Genomic DNA, 21,474 nt, shown 5'->3' with positions numbered 1-21,474 from the left:
CATTTGATGATTGGTGGGGTTGGAAGGGGAATTGAAACATGATATTACTGGGTAGACAAAAATCATTAAGATTTATTTAAGATGATGGGAAAACAAGAACTGTCTTATTTATGATGTGATTTGAGGAATCACACTTAAATAATAGTGTAAAAAAGGTCAGTTTTGATTTCAGGTTGTGTTTGAATAGTTACTGGGTTGACTCTGTAATGTTGTTTCTTTCCTGAAAGGGATGCAGTTGTAGCAGGAGCTCTGGTCAAACACCTGACAAGCTTTTTGTTTGGGGGTGTAACGGAGCTCTCGTCCGTTCCATGAAATTTTAGAAAACACAAGACAACCTCCAAGTTTTAAAGACTCTTTTATTGTTACCCACATGGTTGCAGTGGCAAACACCAGGCAGACCTTTTTGAGACTCTGCAAATCTAAACAATTGTGATTGATCTTGCACTGTTCAGGGTGGCCAACTGATGGTGTAGAGAATGACCAATTTATCTATTATTCTATTTATTTGAAATAACTTTGTTTTGTGAGGAGTTTGACTTACCTGTTTGTTCCAGCATGGCAGCAGCCTGTTGCAGGTCAAAGGATCCGAGCCTAGGGGGGTTGTGAGTTATGTAGTCTTGGGGTTGTCCTATAAGTGGAATGTTCCATCTCCCATGCTTGAGCAGGGGGAGGGGGACCAGCTTTCATGGTTCCAAATAGTAGTTGCAGTAGGAATGTTTTAATATTAAATGTTTTATATTTATGTTAAAATATTGATTAAATAATATAGATTAACTAAAGTAAAATTTATAAATATAAACAATTGGTACATTTTAAAACTTACCTGCAAACTTACCTGTGGTTGGTTGAACCCAATAAGTTAAGGGGTTTATAAAATGGAGAACTCACGTGTTTGGTGAGAGTGAGGGTGAAGCTAGCTTGGTATGCAGTTCTGTTTGTAAGGCCATAGTTGAAGGCATATTTTTTGATAGGAGTTTGTATCAAGTTCATCAGTTTATGTTGTTTTGTTTTCCCTTAATTCAAAAAGAAAAATGAAAATAAATTATTTTTGGGATTTTGGTACACCCTGCACCTTTTGCTGTGGACTTAATAAACCTATCTGCATCGGAACTTCCTGTTTTCCAGTGTTTTTAAACCTCCACTCAGCTATCCTGTAACAGGGGGAAAAAGTCAAACTCAAGACAAAGTTTAATTTGCTGATGTTCAAAAGCAACACATGCTGACTACCATTATTTGGCAGTACATATGACTAATGCTAATTCAGCTAAATGAAAAAGCAATTCCTAGCTAGTGTCACAAAGTGTGTTTACATGAACAGTAACTGTAAGGTACATTTCTACATATATAATTGGATTACAGCTATACTTAAGCTGAATATCCTGACTATTGGGCTAACAACCAGGCATTTAAGTCAGGGGCATACTCAAAACTTCAAGATGTCAAAGTACATATTAGAGGGCCAAGTCGCATGATCATTGCAAACAAGGCTTCCTTACATCATACATGTTCACGCATAGCTTTGAAACATTTTAATGTTTTGGTGGAGGATTACTGAGCTCATATCACTTTTTATAGCTTTGGTTCATATTAATAGACTGATTGAAATAATTTCGCCTCATCAACAATCAACAGCTCCAAGTCATCTGCAGATCTAACCTTCAGAATTTACTATTAAAATAAGTACACTAAGACATTATTTATCTTTCATACCGAACATAAATATTCTACACTTTTGTATTTTTAGATTAAATGTCATGATTAAGACCATACAAAGGGCTAATTAGATATGATGGCCTACATATTCAAGACATGTTTAGGTTTATTTATTTCAGAATTCTGTAGAATTGTTTGGTTTTAGAAGCTTTCACAATGCATTTACAATTTCCCCTGCTGGAAACTCAAACGCACACCTTCGCCCTGGCGACCAGGCTCACCTCCACTTTGGCCACTCAAGCCGGTGCTTAAGATGCTCAGAGCTTCGTCTGAAACCCTCCGTTTTTCAGTCGGACCAACGAGCAGTGCTCGTTGAGGGTGATCATCTCAGAGAAGTGCTCCAGGGGCGCGTTCAGGAAAACAAACGCTCCGTAACGCTGCGCAACGTTTTCTCCCTCTCTTCCTCGATTACTGAGCAACTTGCCAGCCGCTCTGCCCTATTTCTGACACCTGACACTGATTAGGCAGATGCTTATAAAGAGCAACACTGAGCCTAACACAGACATTCTTCTTCTGACCTGTTTGGAAGACTGCAAAGGGATGTATAAGTATAGCGTAAGCATCTTGCATTCTTCTCTTTGGTGCTGGAGTCTCAAACTAATTCATTATTTAGAGAGGGAAGAGTGTAAATACTTCAGTGAGGACTGTCACTAGATCTCTATGCTTTCTGAGCCATGTGAATCTCAGCAAATGGTGGAAGCTCTGGTGTGCTGATCTCTGGATCTCTGGACATCTATTGTTGTATCTGTACTGTGAGTAGTGGACAAACTCCAAAATGTTCCTGATGCATCTTGGTGAGACCGTCTGGGAGAGCTATGGACAGGAGTCTGTTTTGCAGCCTATATGGGACTACATGCGTCTGCATCACTCTGACACTCTGAGGTCCCCCCTCTTCCCTGTAATTCTGTCAGTATCGTCGTACTTTGTTCTCTGCCTGCCCTACCTGCTCTGTGACCTTGTTGGAGAGAAGTGGCCAGCTGTTCACCGGTACAAGATACAGCCGTGCAAGTTGCCCACCGCCTCGATGATACGCCGCTGCATTGGTATTACCCTCCGCAATCACATTTTTCTGGTATTCCCAGCAGCTGTAGCCCAGTGGGCATGGAGACCTCCCGTTCCCCTGCCTGAAAAAGCACCAATGTTACTGGAGCTGGTTGGCGGTGTGGTGGGAAACCTCCTGCTTTTCGACTTGCAATACTTCATCTGGCACCTGCTGCACCACAAGGTCCGCTGGCTTTATGTCACCTTCCATGCCATCCACCATGAATTCTCTGCTCCTTTCGTCCTGGCCACTCAGTGCATTGGGGGCTGGGAGCTGGTCACCGTGGGTTTCTGGACCACCCTCAACCCCATTCTACTGAGGTGCCACATACTTACTGCTTGGGCCTTTATGGTGGCACATGTGTATGTGTCTGTGGAAGATCACTGTGGGTATGACTTCCCATGGTCCAGTTCTCGCCTCATTCCTTTTGCCATCTATGGAGGGCCAAGCAAGCACGATGTGCACCATCAGAAGCCTAATACCAACTTTGCCCCCCATTTTAGTCATTGGGATAAAATGTTCGGCACACATGCTGACTTCAGTTTTGTTAAAGTTCAGTGAATGCATGGCTTGCTTAAACTGCAGTTATAGAGAAGCCAAGTGATTTTACAGTGGACACTACGTTTTAGACCAGGTTGTTGGTGTAATGCTTTTTTTAAATAGATTCCATTAAAAGTGCAATGACAATTGAAATCGGCATCATTGTTTCTCAGAACGTTTGAATTATGCTTGCATTATCTTTCCAAAAAGTTCTAAAATTTATTTAGGAATAGGTCCCAACAGTGGAAGAAAAGATCATCTTGATATCCTATTTAAAAAGAGCCATATTTCTTCCACTGCTCAAATCAAAGATTATTGGGAAATGACACATGGCTTTAGATTCTTACAAAATCATAAAAGCAAGCAATAGTGCTTTTAGCTCCTAGCTAGCTTTGTCAATCTACCTGTGGACTTTTTTTCCATGCTTACAGGCTACAGTCTTTTCTACCTTCCGTGACTTGCAGTTTTCCTTTTTGCAAGCAGACAATTCATATATTAGTATAATTCTCTTTCATAAATTGATACTTGCACTGAGTAGTTAGCACTAAATAGTTAACAATACAAAACATGTACATGATAGATATTTATGATATACAGTGTATATGAGTGACACTAGTCCTTTTGTCATGTTTGCTATATCACTATTTTGAGAGGACAGTGCAAGTCTCCTTGCATTCTCAGAAGGAGGAGCCAAGATGCGAGGAAGAGATGCAAGGATAAGATGCGAGGACAGAGGAAACAATCCCAAATGTGTTCACCAACTGAAATGTCCTTCACTCAGTGGTCACTTTCATTGACTGGGACTGGGCTTAAGGATCTGCCCATAATGAAAACTTGTGTTCAATTATCAACTCCTTTTCACACCCGTATGCTTTACTGATATTCAAATACATCAACAAATTTAATTGACTCAATCTTTTCACAGCAAGCTACTATTAACTGAAATCGTCAAAAGCACAGAGGGGAGGTGGTTCTTGGAGAATACTGTACCACAGACTTATGTCACATGACAACAAAAGACTTTTATGTAGGATTCCCTTGATTCCTCATTCCTGAAGCCTCCCTTCTCCTTGGCATTTAAAGAATTGATACGTCCTTAAAGATGGCAGATTTCGAACGGCTTCCAGTTTACAGTCTAAACAGCGGAGAGAAGAACTGAAGTGACACCATTTGGAGGTTTGAGATCCACCCTGAGTTGCTGAGCTAGCTGAGAGTTTTCATTTGATGATTGGTGGGGTTGGAAGGGGAATTGAAACATGATATTACTGGGTAGACAAAAATCATTAAGATTTATTTAAGATGATGGGAAAACAAGAACTGTCTTATTTATGATGTGATTTGAGGAATCACACTTAAATAATAGTGTAAAAAAGGTCAGTTTTGATTTCAGGTTGTGTTTGAATAGTTACTGGGTTGACTCTGTAATGTTGTTTCTTTCCTGAAAGGGATGCAGTTGTAGCAGGAGCTCTGGTCAAACACCTGACAAGCTTTTTGTTTGGGGGTGTAACGGAGCTCTCGTCCGTTCCATGAAATTTTAGAAAACACAAGACAACCTCCAAGTTTTAAAGACTCTTTTATTGTTACCCACATGGTTGCAGTGGCAAACACCAGGCAGACCTTTTTGAGACTCTGCAAATCTAAACAATTGTGATTGATCTTGCACTGTTCAGGGTGGCCAACTGATGGTGTAGAGAATGACCAATTTATCTATTATTCTATTTATTTGAAATAACTTTGTTTTGTGAGGAGTTTGACTTACCTGTTTGTTCCAGCATGGCAGCAGCCTGTTGCAGGTCAAAGGATCCGAGCCTAGGGGGGTTGTGAGTTATGTAGTCTTGGGGTTGTCCTATAAGTGGAATGTTCCATCTCCCATGCTTGAGCAGGGGGAGGGGGACCAGCTTTCATGGTTCCAAATAGTAGTTGCAGTAGGAATGTTTTAATATTAAATGTTTTATATTTATGTTAAAATATTGATTAAATAATATAGATTAACTAAAGTAAAATTTATAAATATAAACAATTGGTACATTTTAAAACTTACCTGCAAACTTACCTGTGGTTGGTTGAACCCAATAAGTTAAGGGGTTTATAAAATGGAGAACGCACGTGTTTGGTGAGAGTGAGGGTGAAGCTAGCTTGGTATGCAGTTCTGTTTGTAAGGCCATAGTTGAAGGCATATTTTTTGATAGGAGTTTGTATCAAGTTCATCAGTTTATGTTGTTTTGTTTTCCCTTAATTCAAAAAGAAAAATGAAAATAAATTATTTTTGGGATTTTGGTACACCCTGCACCTTTTGCTGTGGACTTAATAAACCTATCTGCATCGGAACTTCCTGTTTTCCAGTGTTTTTAAACCTCCACTCAGCTATCCTGTAACAGGGGGAAAAAGTCAAACTCAAGACAAAGTTTAATTTGCTGATGTTCAAAAGCAACACATGCTGACTACCATTATTTGGCAGTACATATGACTAATGCTAATTCAGCTAAATGAAAAAGCAATTCCTAGCTAGTGTCACAAAGTGTGTTTACATGAACAGTAACTGTAAGGTACATTTCTACATATATAATTGGATTACAGCTATACTTAAGCTGAATATCCTGACTATTGGGCTAACAACCAGGCATTTAAGTCAGGGGCATACTCAAAACTTCAAGATGTCAAAGTACATATTAGAGGGCCAAGTCGCATGATCATTGCAAACAAGGCTTCCTTACATCATACATGTTCACGCATAGCTTTGAAACATTTTAATGTTTTGGTGGAGGATTACTGAGCTCATATCACTTTTTATAGCTTTGGTTCATATTAATAGACTGATTGAAATAATTTCGCCTCATCAACAATCAACAGCTCCAAGTCATCTGCAGATCTAACCTTCAGAATTTACTATTAAAATAAGTACACTAAGACATTATTTATCTTTCATACCGAACATAAATATTCTACACTTTTGTATTTTTAGATTAAATGTCATGATTAAGACCATACAAAGGGCTAATTAGATATGATGGCCTACATATTCAAGACATGTTTAGGTTTATTTATTTCAGAATTCTGTAGAATTGTTTGGTTTTAGAAGCTTTCACAATGCATTTACAATTTCCCCTGCTGGAAACTCAAACGCACACCTTCGCCCTGGCGACCAGGCTCACCTCCACTTTGGCCACTCAAGCCGGTGCTTAAGATGCTCAGAGCTTCGTCTGAAACCCTCCGTTTTTCAGTCGGACCAACGAGCAGTGCTCGTTGAGGGTGATCATCTCAGAGAAGTGCTCCAGGGGCGCGTTCAGGAAAACAAACGCTCCGTAACGCTGCGCAACGTTTTCTCCCTCTCTTCCTCGATTACTGAGCAACTTGCCAGCCGCTCTGCCCTATTTCTGACACCTGACACTGATTAGGCAGATGCTTATAAAGAGCAACACTGAGCCTAACACAGACATTCTTCTTCTGACCTGTTTGGAAGACTGCAAAGGGATGTATAAGTATAGCGTAAGCATCTTGCATTCTTCTCTTTGGTGCTGGAGTCTCAAACTAATTCATTATTTAGAGAGGGAAGAGTGTAAATACTTCAGTGAGGACTGTCACTAGATCTCTATGCTTTCTGAGCCATGTGAATCTCAGCAAATGGTGGAAGCTCTGGTGTGCTGATCTCTGGATCTCTGGACATCTATTGTTGTATCTGTACTGTGAGTAGTGGACAAACTCCAAAATGTTCCTGATGCATCTTGGTGAGACCGTCTGGGAGAGCTATGGACAGGAGTCTGTTTTGCAGCCTATATGGGACTACATGCGTCTGCATCACTCTGACACTCTGAGGTCCCCCCTCTTCCCTGTAATTCTGTCAGTATCGTCGTACTTTGTTCTCTGCCTGCCCTACCTGCTCTGTGACCTTGTTGGAGAGAAGTGGCCAGCTGTTCACCGGTACAAGATACAGCCGTGCAAGTTGCCCACCGCCTCGATGATACGCCGCTGCATTGGTATTACCCTCCGCAATCACATTTTTCTGGTATTCCCAGCAGCTGTAGCCCAGTGGGCATGGAGACCTCCCGTTCCCCTGCCTGAAAAAGCACCAATGTTACTGGAGCTGGTTGGCGGTGTGGTGGGAAACCTCCTGCTTTTCGACTTGCAATACTTCATCTGGCACCTGCTGCACCACAAGGTCCGCTGGCTTTATGTCACCTTCCATGCCATCCACCATGAATTCTCTGCTCCTTTCGTCCTGGCCACTCAGTGCATTGGGGGCTGGGAGCTGGTCACCGTGGGTTTCTGGACCACCCTCAACCCCATTCTACTGAGGTGCCACATACTTACTGCTTGGGCCTTTATGGTGGCACATGTGTATGTGTCTGTGGAAGATCACTGTGGGTATGACTTCCCATGGTCCAGTTCTCGCCTCATTCCTTTTGCCATCTATGGAGGGCCAAGCAAGCACGATGTGCACCATCAGAAGCCTAATACCAACTTTGCCCCCCATTTTAGTCATTGGGATAAAATGTTCGGCACACATGCTGACTTCAGTTTTGTTAAAGTTCAGTGAATGCATGGCTTGCTTAAACTGCAGTTATAGAGAAGCCAAGTGATTTTACAGTGGACACTACGTTTTAGACCAGGTTGTTGGTGTAATGCTTTTTTTAAATAGATTCCATTAAAAGTGCAATGACAATTGAAATCGGCATCATTGTTTCTCAGAACGTTTGAATTATGCTTGCATTATCTTTCCAAAAAGTTCTAAAATTTATTTAGGAATAGGTCCCAACAGTGGAAGAAAAGATCATCTTGATATCCTATTTAAAAAGAGCCATATTTCTTCCACTGCTCAAATCAAAGATTATTGGGAAATGACACATGGCTTTAGATTCTTACAAAATCATAAAAGCAAGCAATAGTGCTTTTAGCTCCTAGCTAGCTTTGTCAATCTACCTGTGGACTTTTTTTCCATGCTTACAGGCTACAGTCTTTTCTACCTTCCGTGACTTGCAGTTTTCCTTTTTGCAAGCAGACAATTCATATATTAGTATAATTCTCTTTCATAAATTGATACTTGCACTGAGTAGTTAGCACTAAATAGTTAACAATACAAAACATGTACATGATAGATATTTATGATATACAGTGTATATGAGTGACACTAGTCCTTTTGTCATGTTTGCTATATCACTATTTTGAGAGGACAGTGCAAGTCTCCTTGCATTCTCAGAAGGAGGAGCCAAGATGCGAGGACAGAGGAAACAATCCCAAATGTGTTCACCAACTGAAATGTCCTTCACTCAGTGGTCACTTTCATTGACTGGGACTGGGCTTAAGGATCTGCCCATAATGAAAACTTGTGTTCAATTATCAACTCCTTTTCACACCCGTATGCTTTACTGATATTCAAATACATCAACAAATTTAATTGACTCAATCTTTTCACAGCAAGCTACTATTAACTGAAATCGTCAAAAGCACAGAGGGGAGGTGGTTCTTGGAGAATACTGTACCACAGACTTATGTCACATGACAACAAAAGACTTTTATGTAGGATTCCCTTGATTCCTCATTCCTGAAGCCTCCCTTCTCCTTGGCATTTAAAGAATTGATACGTCCTTAAAGATGGCAGATTTCGAACGGCTTCCAGTTTACAGTCTAAACAGCGGAGAGAAGAACTGAAGTGACACCATTTGGAGGTTTGAGATCCACCCTGAGTTGCTGAGCTAGCTGAGAGTTTTCATTTGATGATTGGTGGGGTTGGAAGGGGAATTGAAACATGATATTACTGGGTAGACAAAAATCATTAAGATTTATTTAAGATGATGGGAAAACAAGAACTGTCTTATTTATGATGTGATTTGAGGAATCACACTTAAATAATAGTGTAAAAAAGGTCAGTTTTGATTTCAGGTTGTGTTTGAATAGTTACTGGGTTGACTCTGTAATGTTGTTTCTTTCCTGAAAGGGATGCAGTTGTAGCAGGAGCTCTGGTCAAACACCTGACAAGCTTTTTGTTTGGGGGTGTAACGGAGCTCTCGTCCGTTCCATGAAATTTTAGAAAACACAAGACAACCTCCAAGTTTTAAAGACTCTTTTATTGTTACCCACATGGCTGCAGTGGCAAACACCAGGCAGACCTTTTTGAGACTCTGCAAATCTAAACAATTGTGATTGATCTTGCACTGTTCAGGGTGGCCAACTGATGGTGCAGAGAATGACCAATTTATCTATTATTCTATTTATTTGAAATAACTTTGTTTTGTGAGGAGTTTGACTTACCTGTTTGTTCCAGCATGGCAGCAGCCTGTTGCAGGTCAAAGGATCCGAGCCTAGGGGGGTTGTGAGTTATGTAGTCTTGGGGTTGTCCTATAAGTGGAATGTTCCATCTCCCATGCTTGAGCAGGGGGAGGGGGACCAGCTTTCATGGTTCCAAATAGTAGTTGCAGTAGGAATGTTTTAATATTAAATGTTTTATATTTATGTTAAAATATTGATTAAATAATATAGATTAACTAAAGTAAAATTTATAAATATAAACAATTGGTACATTTTAAAACTTACCTGCAAACTTACCTGTGGTTGGTTGAACCCAATAAGTTAAGGGGTTTATAAAATGGAGAACGCACGTGTTTGGTGAGAGTGAGGGTGAAGCTAGCTTGGTATGCAGTTCTGTTTGTAAGGCCATAGTTGAAGGCATATTTTTTGATAGGAGTTTGTATCAAGTTCATCAGTTTATGTTGTTTTGTTTTCCCTTAATTCAAAAAGAAAAATGAAAATAAATTATTTTTGGGATTTTGGTACACCCTGCACCTTTTGCTGTGGACTTAATAAACCTATCTGCATCGGAACTTCCTGTTTTCCAGTGTTTTTAAACCTCCACTCAGCTATCCTGTAACAGGGGGAAAAAGTCAAACTCAAGACAAAGTTTAATTTGCTGATGTTCAAAAGCAACACATGCTGACTACCATTATTTGGCAGTACATATGACTAATGCTAATTCAGCTAAATGAAAAAGCAATTCCTAGCTAGTGTCACAAAGTGTGTTTACATGAACAGTAACTGTAAGGTACATTTCTACATATATAATTGGATTACAGCTATACTTAAGCTGAATATCCTGACTATTGGGCTAACAACCAGGCATTTAAGTCAGGGGCATACTCAAAACTTCAAGATGTCAAAGTACATATTAGAGGGCCAAGTCGCATGATCATTGCAAACAAGGCTTCCTTACATCATACATGTTCACTGCATAGCTTTGAAACATTTTAATGTTTTGGTGGAGGATTACTGAGCTCATATCACTTTTTATAGCTTTGGTTCATATTAATAGACTGATTGAAATAATTTCGCCTCATCAACAATCAACAGCTCCAAGTCATCTGCAGATCTAACCTTCAGAATTTACTATTAAAATAAGTACACTAAGACATTATTTATCTTTCATACCGAACATAAATATTCTACACTTTTGTATTTTTAGATTAAATGTCATGATTAAGACCATACAAAGGGCTAATTAGATATGATGGCCTACATATTCAAGACATGTTTAGGTTTATTTATTTCAGAATTCTGTAGAATTGTTTGGTTTTAGAAGCTTTCACAATGCATTTACAATTTCCCCTGCTGGAAACTCAAACGCACACCTTCGCCCTGGCGACCAGGCTCACCTCCACTTTGGCCACTCAAGCCGGTGCTTAAGATGCTCAGAGCTTCGTCTGAAACCCTCCGTTTTTCAGTCGGACCAACGAGCAGTGCTCGTTGAGGGTGATCATCTCAGAGAAGTGCTCCAGGGGCGCGTTCAGGAAAACAAACGCTCCGTAACGCTGCGCAACGTTTTCTCCCTCTCTTCCTCGATTACTGAGCAACTTGCCAGCCGCTCTGCCCTATTTCTGACACCTGACACTGATTAGGCAGATGCTTATAAAGAGCAACACTGAGCCTAACACAGACATTCTTCTTCTGACCTGTTTGGAAGACTGCAAAGGGATGTATAAGTATAGCGTAAGCATCTTGCATTCTTCTCTTTTGTCTTTGGTGCTGGAGTCTCAAACTAATTCATTATTTAGAGAGGGAAGAGTGTAAATACTTCAGTGAGGACTGTCACTAGATCTCTATGCTTTCTGAGCCATGTGAATCTCAGCAAATGGTGGAAGCTCTGGTGTGCTGATCTCTGGATCTCTGGACATCTATTGTTGTATCTGTACTGTGAGTAGTGGACAAACTCCAAAATGTTCCTGATGCATCTTGGTGAGACCGTCTGGGAGAGCTATGGACAGGAGTCTGTTTTGCAGCCTATATGGGACTACATGCGTCTGCATCACTCTGACACTCTGAGGTCCCCCCTCTTCCCTGTAATTCTGTCAGTATCGTCGTACTTTGTTCTCTGCCTGCCCTACCTGCTCTGTGACCTTGTTGGAGAGAAGTGGCCAGCTGTTCACCGGTACAAGATACAGCCGTGCAAGTTGCCCACCGCCTCGATGATACGCCGCTGCATTGGTATTACCCTCCGCAATCACATTTTTCTGGTATTCCCAGCAGCTGTAGCCCAGTGGGCATGGAGACCTCCCGTTCCCCTGCCTGAAAAAGCACCAATGTTACTGGAGCTGGTTGGCGGTGTGGTGGGAAACCTCCTGCTTTTCGACTTGCAATACTTCATCTGGCACCTGCTGCACCACAAGGTCCGCTGGCTTTATGTCACCTTCCATGCCATCCACCATGAATTCTCTGCTCCTTTCGTCCTGGCCACTCAGTGCATTGGGGGCTGGGAGCTGGTCACCGTGGGTTTCTGGACCACCCTCAACCCCATTCTACTGAGGTGCCACATACTTACTGCTTGGGCCTTTATGGTGGCACATGTGTATGTGTCTGTGGAAGATCACTGTGGGTATGACTTCCCATGGTCCAGTTCTCGCCTCATTCCTTTTGCCATCTATGGAGGGCCAAGCAAGCACGATGTGCACCATCAGAAGCCTAATACCAACTTTGCCCCCCATTTTAGTCATTGGGATAAAATGTTCGGCACACATGCTGACTTCAGTTTTGTTAAAGTTCAGTGAATGCATGGCTTGCTTAAACTGCAGTTATAGAGAAGCCAAGTGATTTTACAGTGGACACTACGTTTTAGACCAGGTTGTTGGTGTAATGCTTTTTTTAAATAGATTCCATTAAAAGTGCAATGACAATTGAAATCGGCATCATTGTTTCTCAGAACGTTTGAATTATGCTTGCATTATCTTTCCAAAAAGTTCTAAAATTTATTTAGGAATAGGTCCCAACAGTGGAAGAAAAGATCATCTTGATATCCTATTTAAAAAGAGCCATATTTCTTCCACTGCTCAAATCAAAGATTATTGGGAAATGACACATGGCTTTAGATTCTTACAAAATCATAAAAGCAAGCAATAGTGCTTTTAGCTCCTAGCTAGCTTTGTCAATCTACCTGTGGACTTTTTTTCCATGCTTACAGGCTACAGTCTTTTCTACCTTCCGTGACTTGCAGTTTTCCTTTTTGCAAGCAGACAATTCATATATTAGTATAATTCTCTTTCATAAATTGATACTTGCACTGAGTAGTTAGCACTAAATAGTTAACAATACAAAACATGTACATGATAGATATTTATGATATACAGTGTATATGAGTGACACTAGTCCTTTTGTCATGTTTGCTATATCACTATTTTGAGAGGACAGTGCAAGTCTCCTTGCATTCTCAGAAGGAGGAGCCAAGATGCGAGGACAGAGGAAACAATCCCAAATGTGTTCACCAACTGAAATGTCCTTCACTCAGTGGTCACTTTCATTGACTGGGACTGGGCTTAAGGATCTGCCCATAATGAAAACTTGTGTTCAATTATCAACTCCTTTTCACACCCGTATGCTTTACTGATATTCAAATACATCAACAAATTTAATTGACTCAATCTTTTCACAGCAAGCTACTATTAACTGAAATCGTCAAAAGCACAGAGGGGAGGTGGTTCTTGGAGAATACTGTACCACAGACTTATGTCACATGACAACAAAAGACTTTTATGTAGGATTCCCTTGATTCCTCATTCCTGAAGCCTCCCTTCTCCTTGGCATTTAAAGAATTGATACGTCCTTAAAGATGGCAGATTTCGAACGGCTTCCAGTTTACAGTCTAAACAGCGGAGAGAAGAACTGAAGTGACACCATTTGGAGGTTTGAGATCCACCCTGAGTTGCTGAGCTAGCTGAGAGTTTTCATTTGATGATTGGTGGGGTTGGAAGGGGAATTGAAACATGATATTACTGGGTAGACAAAAATCATTAAGATTTATTTAAGATGATGGGAAAACAAGAACTGTCTTATTTATGATGTGATTTGAGGAATCACACTTAAATAATAGTGTAAAAAAGGTCAGTTTTGATTTCAGGTTGTGTTTGAATAGTTACTGGGTTGACTCTGTAATGTTGTTTCTTTCCTGAAAGGGATGCAGTTGTAGCAGGAGCTCTGGTCAAACACCTGACAAGCTTTTTGTTTGGGGGTGTAACGGAGCTCTCGTCCGTTCCATGAAATTTTAGAAAACACAAGACAACCTCCAAGTTTTAAAGACTCTTTTATTGTTACCCACATGGCTGCAGTGGCAAACACCAGGCAGACCTTTTTGAGACTCTGCAAATCTAAACAATTGTGATTGATCTTGCACTGTTCAGGGTGGCCAACTGATGGTGCAGAGAATGACCAATTTATCTATTATTCTATTTATTTGAAATAACTTTGTTTTGTGAGGAGTTTGACTTACCTGTTTGTTCCAGCATGGCAGCAGCCTGTTGCAGGTCAAAGGATCCGAGCCTAGGGGGGTTGTGAGTTATGTAGTCTTGGGGTTGTCCTATAAGTGGAATGTTCCATCTCCCATGCTTGAGCAGGGGGAGGGGGACCAGCTTTCATGGTTCCAAATAGTAGTTGCAGTAGGAATGTTTTAATATTAAATGTTTTATATTTATGTTAAAATATTGATTAAATAATATAGATTAACTAAAGTAAAATTTATAAATATAAACAATTGGTACATTTTAAAACTTACCTGCAAACTTACCTGTGGTTGGTTGAACCCAATAAGTTAAGGGGTTTATAAAATGGAGAACGCACGTGTTTGGTGAGAGTGAGGGTGAAGCTAGCTTGGTATGCAGTTCTGTTTGTAAGGCCATAGTTGAAGGCATATTTTTTGATAGGAGTTTGTATCAAGTTCATCAGTTTATGTTGTTTTGTTTTCCCTTAATTCAAAAAGAAAAATGAAAATAAATTATTTTTGGGATTTTGGTACACCCTGCACCTTTTGCTGTGGACTTAATAAACCTATCTGCATCGGAACTTCCTGTTTTCCAGTGTTTTTAAACCTCCACTCAGCTATCCTGTAACAGGGGGAAAAAGTCAAACTCAAGACAAAGTTTAATTTGCTGATGTTCAAAAGCAACACATGCTGACTACCATTATTTGGCAGTACATATGACTAATGCTAATTCAGCTAAATGAAAAAGCAATTCCTAGCTAGTGTCACAAAGTGTGTTTACATGAACAGTAACTGTAAGGTACATTTCTACATATATAATTGGATTACAGCTATACTTAAGCTGAATATCCTGACTATTGGGCTAACAACCAGGCATTTAAGTCAGGGGCATACTCAAAACTTCAAGATGTCAAAGTACATATTAGAGGGCCAAGTCGCATGATCATTGCAAACAAGGCTTCCTTACATCATACATGTTCACGCATAGCTTTGAAACATTTTAATGTTTTGGTGGAGGATTACTGAGCTCATATCACTTTTTATAGCTTTGGTTCATATTAATAGACTGATTGAAATAATTTCGCCTCATCAACAATCAACAGCTCCAAGTCATCTGCAGATCTAACCTTCAGAATTTACTATTAAAATAAGTACACTAAGACATTATTTATCTTTCATACCGAACATAAATATTCTACACTTTTGTATTTTTAGATTAAATGTCATGATTAAGACCATACAAAGGGCTAATTAGATATGATGGCCTACATATTCAAGACATGTTTAGGTTTATTTATTTCAGAATTCTGTAGAATTGTTTGGTTTTAGAAGCTTTCACAATGCATTTACAATTTCCCCTGCTGGAAACTCAAACGCACACCTTCGCCCTGGCGACCAGGCTCACCTCCACTTTGGCCACTCAAGCCGGTGCTTAAGATGCTCAGAGCTTCGTCTGAAACCCTCCGTTTTTCAGTCGGACCAACGAGCAGTGCTCGTTGAGGGTGATCATCTCAGAGAAGTGCTCCAGGGGCGCGTTCAGGAAAACAAACGCTCCGTAACGCTGCGCAACGTTTTCTCCCTCTCTTCCTCGATTACTGAGCAACTTGCCAGCCGCTCTGCCCTATTTCTGACACCTGACACTGATTAGGCAGATGCTTATAAAGAGCAACACTGAGCCTAACACAGACATTCTTCTTCTGACCTGTTTGGAAGACTGCAAAGGGATGTATAAGTATAGCGTAAGCATCTTGCATTCTTCTCTTTTGTCTTTGGTGCTGGAGTCTCAAACTAATTCATTATTTAGAGAGGGAAGAGTGTAAATACTTCAGTGAGGACTGTCACTAGATCTCTATGCTTTCTGAGCCATGTGAATCTCAGCAAATGGTGGAAGCTCTGGTGTGCTGATCTCTGGATCTCTGGACATCTATTGTTGTATCTGTACTGTGAGTAGTGGACAAACTCCAAAATGTTCCTGATGCATCTTGGTGAGACCGTCTGGGAGAGCTATGGACAGGAGTCTGTTTTGCAGCCTATATGGGACTACATGCGTCTGCATCACTCTGACACTCTGAGGTCCCCCCTCTTCCCTGTAATTCTGTCAGTATCGTCGTACTTTGTTCTCTGCCTGCCCTACCTGCTCTGTGACCTTGTTGGAGAGAAGTGGCCAGCTGTTCACCGGTACAAGATACAGCCGTGCAAGTTGCCCACCGCCTCGATGATACGCCGCTGCATTGGTATTACCCTCCGCAATCACATTTTTCTGGTATTCCCAGCAGCTGTAGCCCAGTGGGCATGGAGACCTCCCGTTCCCCTGCCTGAAAAAGCACCAATGTTACTGGAGCTGGTTGGCGGTGTGGTGGGAAACCTCCTGCTTTTCGACTTGCAATACTTCATCTGGCACCTGCTGCACCACAAGGTCCGCTGGCTTTATGTCACCTTCCATGCCATCCACCATGAATTCTCTGCTCCTTTCGTCCTGGCCACTCAGTGCATTGGGGGCTGGGAGCTGGTCACCGTGGGTTTCTGGACCACCCTCAACCCCATTCTACTGAGGTGCCACATACTTACTGCTTGGGCCTTTATGGTGGCACATGTGTATGTGTCTGTGGAAGATCACTGTGGGTATGACTTCCCATGGTCCAGTTCTCGCCTCATTCCTTTTGCCATCTATGGAGGGCCAAGCAAGCACGATGTGCACCATCAGAAGCCTAATACCAACTTTGCCCCCCATTTTAGTCATTGGGATAAAATGTTCGGCACACATGCTGACTTCAGTTTTGTTAAAGTTCAGTGAATGCATGGCTTGCTTAAACTGCAGTTATAGAGAAGCCAAGTGATTTTACAGTGGACACTACGTTTTAGACCAGGTTGTTGGTGTAATGCTTTTTTTAAATAGATTCCATTAAAAGTGCAATGACAATTGAAATCGGCATCATTGTTTCTCAGAACGTTTGAATTATGCTTGCATTATCTTTCCAAAAAGTTCTAAAATTTATTTAGGAATAGGTCCCAACAGTGGAAGAAAAGATCATCTTGATATCCTATTTAAAAAGAGCCATATTTCTTCCACTGCTCAAATCAAAGATTATTGGGAAATGACACATGGCTTTAGATTCTTACAAAATCATAAAAGCAAGCAATAGTGCTTTTAGCTCCTAGCTAGCTTTGTCAATCTACCTGTGGACTTTTTTTCCATGCTTACAGGCTACAGTCTTTTCTACCTTCCGTGACTTGCAGTTTTCCTTTTTGCAAGCAGACAATTCATATATTAGTATAATTCTCTTTCATAAATTGATACTTGCACTGAGTAGTTAGCACTAAATAGTTAACAATACAAAACATGTACATGATAGATATTTATGATATACAGTGTATATGAGTGACACTAGTCCTTTTGTCATGTTTGCTATATCACTATTTTGAGAGGACAGTGCAAGTCTCCTTGCATTCTCAGAAGGAGGAGCCAAGATGCGAGGAAGAGATGCAAGGATAAGATGCGAGGACAGAGGAAACAATCCCAAATGTGTTCACCAACTGAAATGTCCTTCACTCAGTGGTCACTTTCATTGACTGGGACTGGGCTTAAGGATCTGCCCATAATGAAAACTTGTGTTCAATTATCAACTCCTTTTCACACCCGTATGCTTTACTGATATTCAAATACATCAACAAATTTAATTGACTCAATCTTTTCACAGCAAGCTACTATTAACTGAAATCGTCAAAAGCACAGAGGGGAGGTGGTTCTTGGAGAATACTGTACCACAGACTTATGTCACATGACAACAAAAGACTTTTATGTAGGATTCCCTTGATTCCTCATTCCTGAAGCCTCCCTTCTCCTTGGCATTTAAAGAATTGATACGTCCTTAAAGATGGCAGATTTCGAACGGCTTCCAGTTTACAGTCTAAACAGCGGAGAGAAGAACTGAAGTGACACCATTTGGAGGTTTGAGATCCACCCTGAGTTGCTGAGCTAGCTGAGAGTTTTCATTTGATGATTGGTGGGGTTGGAAGGGGAATTGAAACATGATATTACTGGGTAGACAAAAATCATTAAGATTTATTTAAGATGATGGGAAAACAAGAACTGTCTTATTTATGATGTGATTTGAGGAATCACACTTAAATAATAGTGTAAAAAAGGTCAGTTTTGATTTCAGGTTGTGTTTGAATAGTTACTGGGTTGACTCTGTAATGTTGTTTCTTTCCTGAAAGGGATGCAGTTGTAGCAGGAGCTCTGGTCAAACACCTGACAAGCTTTTTGTTTGGGGGTGTAACGGAGCTCTCGTCCGTTCCATGAAATTTTAGAAAACACAAGACAACCTCCAAGTTTTAAAGACTCTTTTATTGTTACCCACATGGCTGCAGTGGCAAACACCAGGCAGACCTTTTTGAGACTCTGCAAATCTAAACAATTGTGATTGATCTTGCACTGTTCAGGGAGGCCAACTGATGGTGCAGAGAATGACCAATTTATCTATTATTCTATTTATTTGAAATAACTTTGTTTTGTGAGGAGTTTGACTTACCTGTTTGTTCCAGCATGGCAGCAGCCTGTTGCAGGTCAAAGGATCCGAGCCTAGGGGGGTTGTGAGTTATGTAGTCTTGGGGTTGTCCTATAAGTGGAATGTTCCATCTCCCATGCTTGAGCAGGGGGAGGGGGACCAGCTTTCATGGTTCCAAATAGTAGTTGCAGTAGGAATGTTTTAATATTAAATGTTTTATATTTATGTTAAAATATTGATTAAATAATATAGATTAACTAAAGTAAAATTTATAAATATAAACAATTGGTACATTTTAAAACTTACCTGCAAACTTACCTGTGGTTGGTTGAACCCAATAAGTTAAGGGGTTTATAAAATGGAGAACGCACGTGTTTGGTGAGAGTGAGGGTGAAGCTAGCTTGGTATGCAGTTCTGTTTGTAAGGCCATAGTTGAAGGCATATTTTTTGATAGGAGTTTGTATCAAGTTCATCAGTTTATGTTGTTTTGTTTTCCCTTAATTCAAAAAGAAAAATGAAAATAAATTATTTTTGGGATTTTGGTACACCCTGCACCTTTTGCTGTGGACTTAATAAACCTATCTGCATCGGAACTTCCTGTTTTCCAGTGTTTTTAAACCTCCACTCAGCTATCCTGTAACAGGGGGAAAAAGTCAAACTCAAGACAAAGTTTAATTTGCTGATGTTCAAAAGCAACACATGCTGACTACCATTATTTGGCAGTACATATGACTAATGCTAATTCAGCTAAATGAAAAAGCAATTCCTAGCTAGTGTCACAAAGTGTGTTTACATGAACAGTAACTGTAAGGTACATTTCTACATATATAATTGGATTACAGCTATACTTAAGCTGAATATCCTGACTATTGGGCTAACAACCAGGCATTTAAGTCAGGGGCATACTCAAAACTTCAAGATGTCAAAGTACATATTAGAGGGCCAAGTCGCATGATCATTGCAAACAAGGCTTCCTTACATCATACATGTTCACGCATAGCTTTGAAACATTTTAATGTTTTGGTGGAGGATTACTGAGCTCATATCACTTTTTATAGCTTTGGTTCATATTAATAGACTGATTGAAATAATTTCGCCTCATCAACAATCAACAGCTCCAAGTCATCTGCAGATCTAACCTTCAGAATTTACTATTAAAATAAGTACACTAAGACATTATTTATCTTTCATACCGAACATAAATATTCTACACTTTTGTATTTTTAGATTAAATGTCATGATTAAGACCATACAAAGGGCTAATTAGATATGATGGCCTACATATTCAAGACATGTTTAGGTTTATTTATTTCAGAATTCTGTAGAATTGTTTGGTTTTAGAAGCTTTCACAATGCATTTACAATTTCCCCTGCTGGAAACTCAAACGCACACCTTCGCCCTGGCGACCAGGCTCACCTCCACTTTGGCCACTCAAGCCGGTGCTTAAGATGCTCAGAGCTTCGTCTGAAACCCTCCGTTTTTCAGTCGGACCAACGAGCAGTGCTCGTTGAGGGTGATCATCTCAGAGAAGTGCTCCAGGGGCGCGTTCAGGAAAACAAACGCTCCGTAACGCTGCGCAACGTTTTCTCCCTCTCTTCCTCGATTACTGAGCAACTTGCCAGCCGCTCTGCCCTATTTCTGACACCTGACACTGATTAGGCAGATGCTTATAAAGAGCAACACTGAGCCTAACACAGACATTCTTCTTCTGACCTGTTTGGAAGACTGCAAAGGGATGTATAAGTATAGCGTAAGCATCTTGCATTCTTCTCTTTTGTCTTTGGTGCTGGAGTCTCAAACTAATTCATTATTTAGAGAGGGAAGAGTGTAAATACTTCAGTGAGGACTGTCACTAGATCTCTATGCTTTCTGAGCCATGTGAATCTCAGCAAATGGTGGAAGCTCTGGTGTGCTGATCTCTGGATCTCTGGACATCTATTGTTGTATCTGTACTGTGAGTAGTGGACAAACTCCAAAATGTTCCTGATGCATCTTGGTGAGACCGTCTGGGAGAGCTATGGACAGGAGTCTGTTTTGCAGCCTATATGGGACTACATGCGTCTGCATCACTCTGACACTCTGAGGTCCCCCCTCTTCCCTGTAATTCTGTCAGTATCGTCGTACTTTGTTCTCTGCCTGCCCTACCTGCTCTGTGACCTTGTTGGAGAGAAGTGGCCAGCTGTTCACCGGTACAAGATACAGCCGTGCAAGTTGCCCACCGCCTCGATGATACGCCGCTGCATTGGTATTACCCTCCGCAATCACATTTTTCTGGTATTCCCAGCAGCTGTAGCCCAGTGGGCATGGAGACCTCCCGTTCCCCTGCCTGAAAAAGCACCAATGTTACTGGAGCTGGTTGGCGGTGTGGTGGGAAACCTCCTGCTTTTCGACTTGCAATACTTCATCTGGCACCTGCTGCACCACAAGGTCCGCTGGCTTTATGTCACCTTCCATGCCATCCACCATGAATTCTCTGCTCCTTTCGTCCTGGCCACTCAGTGCATTGGGGGCTGGGAGCTGGTCACCGTGGGTTTCTGGACCACCCTCAACCCCATTCTACTGAGGTGCCACATACTTACTGCTTGGGCCTTTATGGTGGCACATGTGTATGTGTCTGTGGAAGATCACTGTGGGTATGACTTCCCATGGTCCAGTTCTCGCCTCATTCCTTTTGCCATCTATGGAGGGCCAAGCAAGCACGATGTGCACCATCAGAAGCCTAATACCAACTTTGCCCCCCATTTTAGTCATTGGGATAAAATGTTCGGCACACATGCTGACTTCAGTTTTGTTAAAGTTCAGTGAATGCATGGCTTGCTTAAACTGCAGTTATAGAGAAGCCAAGTGATTTTACAGTGGACACTACGTTTTAGACCAGGTTGTTGGTGTAATGCTTTTTTTAAATAGATTCCATTAAAAGTGCAATGACAATTGAAATCGG

The 21,474-nt window shown here is 40.9% G+C and overlaps 5 protein-coding genes across 5 annotated transcripts; all 5 read left to right on the top strand.

The window, feature by feature from the left end:
• Positions 1-2,228: 2,228 nt before the first annotated feature.
• Positions 2,229-3,452, top strand: LOC119263670 (cholesterol 25-hydroxylase-like protein 1, member 2). Its single transcript, XM_037539817.1, has one exon. The coding sequence runs from the start codon at positions 2,489-2,491 to the stop codon at positions 3,314-3,316; it is 828 nt and encodes a 275-aa protein (XP_037395714.1). The 5' UTR covers positions 2,229-2,488; the 3' UTR covers positions 3,317-3,452.
• A 3,289-nt stretch (positions 3,453-6,741) lies between these two features.
• Positions 6,742-7,965, top strand: LOC119263671 (cholesterol 25-hydroxylase-like protein 1, member 2). The gene has a single exon (XM_037539843.1). The coding sequence runs from the start codon at positions 7,002-7,004 to the stop codon at positions 7,827-7,829; it is 828 nt and encodes a 275-aa protein (XP_037395740.1). The 5' UTR covers positions 6,742-7,001; the 3' UTR covers positions 7,830-7,965.
• A 3,268-nt stretch (positions 7,966-11,233) lies between these two features.
• On the top strand, positions 11,234-12,460 carry LOC119263730 (cholesterol 25-hydroxylase-like protein 1, member 2). Its single transcript, XM_037540224.1, has one exon. The coding sequence runs from the start codon at positions 11,497-11,499 to the stop codon at positions 12,322-12,324; it is 828 nt and encodes a 275-aa protein (XP_037396121.1). The 5' UTR covers positions 11,234-11,496; the 3' UTR covers positions 12,325-12,460.
• A 3,267-nt stretch (positions 12,461-15,727) lies between these two features.
• LOC119263729 (cholesterol 25-hydroxylase-like protein 1, member 2) lies at positions 15,728-16,954 on the top strand. The gene has a single exon (XM_037540223.1). The coding sequence runs from the start codon at positions 15,991-15,993 to the stop codon at positions 16,816-16,818; it is 828 nt and encodes a 275-aa protein (XP_037396120.1). The 5' UTR covers positions 15,728-15,990; the 3' UTR covers positions 16,819-16,954.
• Positions 16,955-20,229: 3,275 nt separating this feature from the next.
• On the top strand, positions 20,230-21,474 carry LOC119263731 (cholesterol 25-hydroxylase-like protein 1, member 2). Its single transcript, XM_037540225.1, has one exon. The coding sequence runs from the start codon at positions 20,511-20,513 to the stop codon at positions 21,336-21,338; it is 828 nt and encodes a 275-aa protein (XP_037396122.1). The 5' UTR covers positions 20,230-20,510; the 3' UTR covers positions 21,339-21,474.

This window comes from Pygocentrus nattereri, chromosome 7 (assembly GCF_015220715.1).
Source record: "Pygocentrus nattereri isolate fPygNat1 chromosome 7, fPygNat1.pri, whole genome shotgun sequence".
NCBI lineage: Eukaryota > Metazoa > Chordata > Actinopteri > Characiformes > Serrasalmidae > Pygocentrus > Pygocentrus nattereri.
This window is presented reverse-complemented; position numbering and strand designations above follow the sequence as displayed.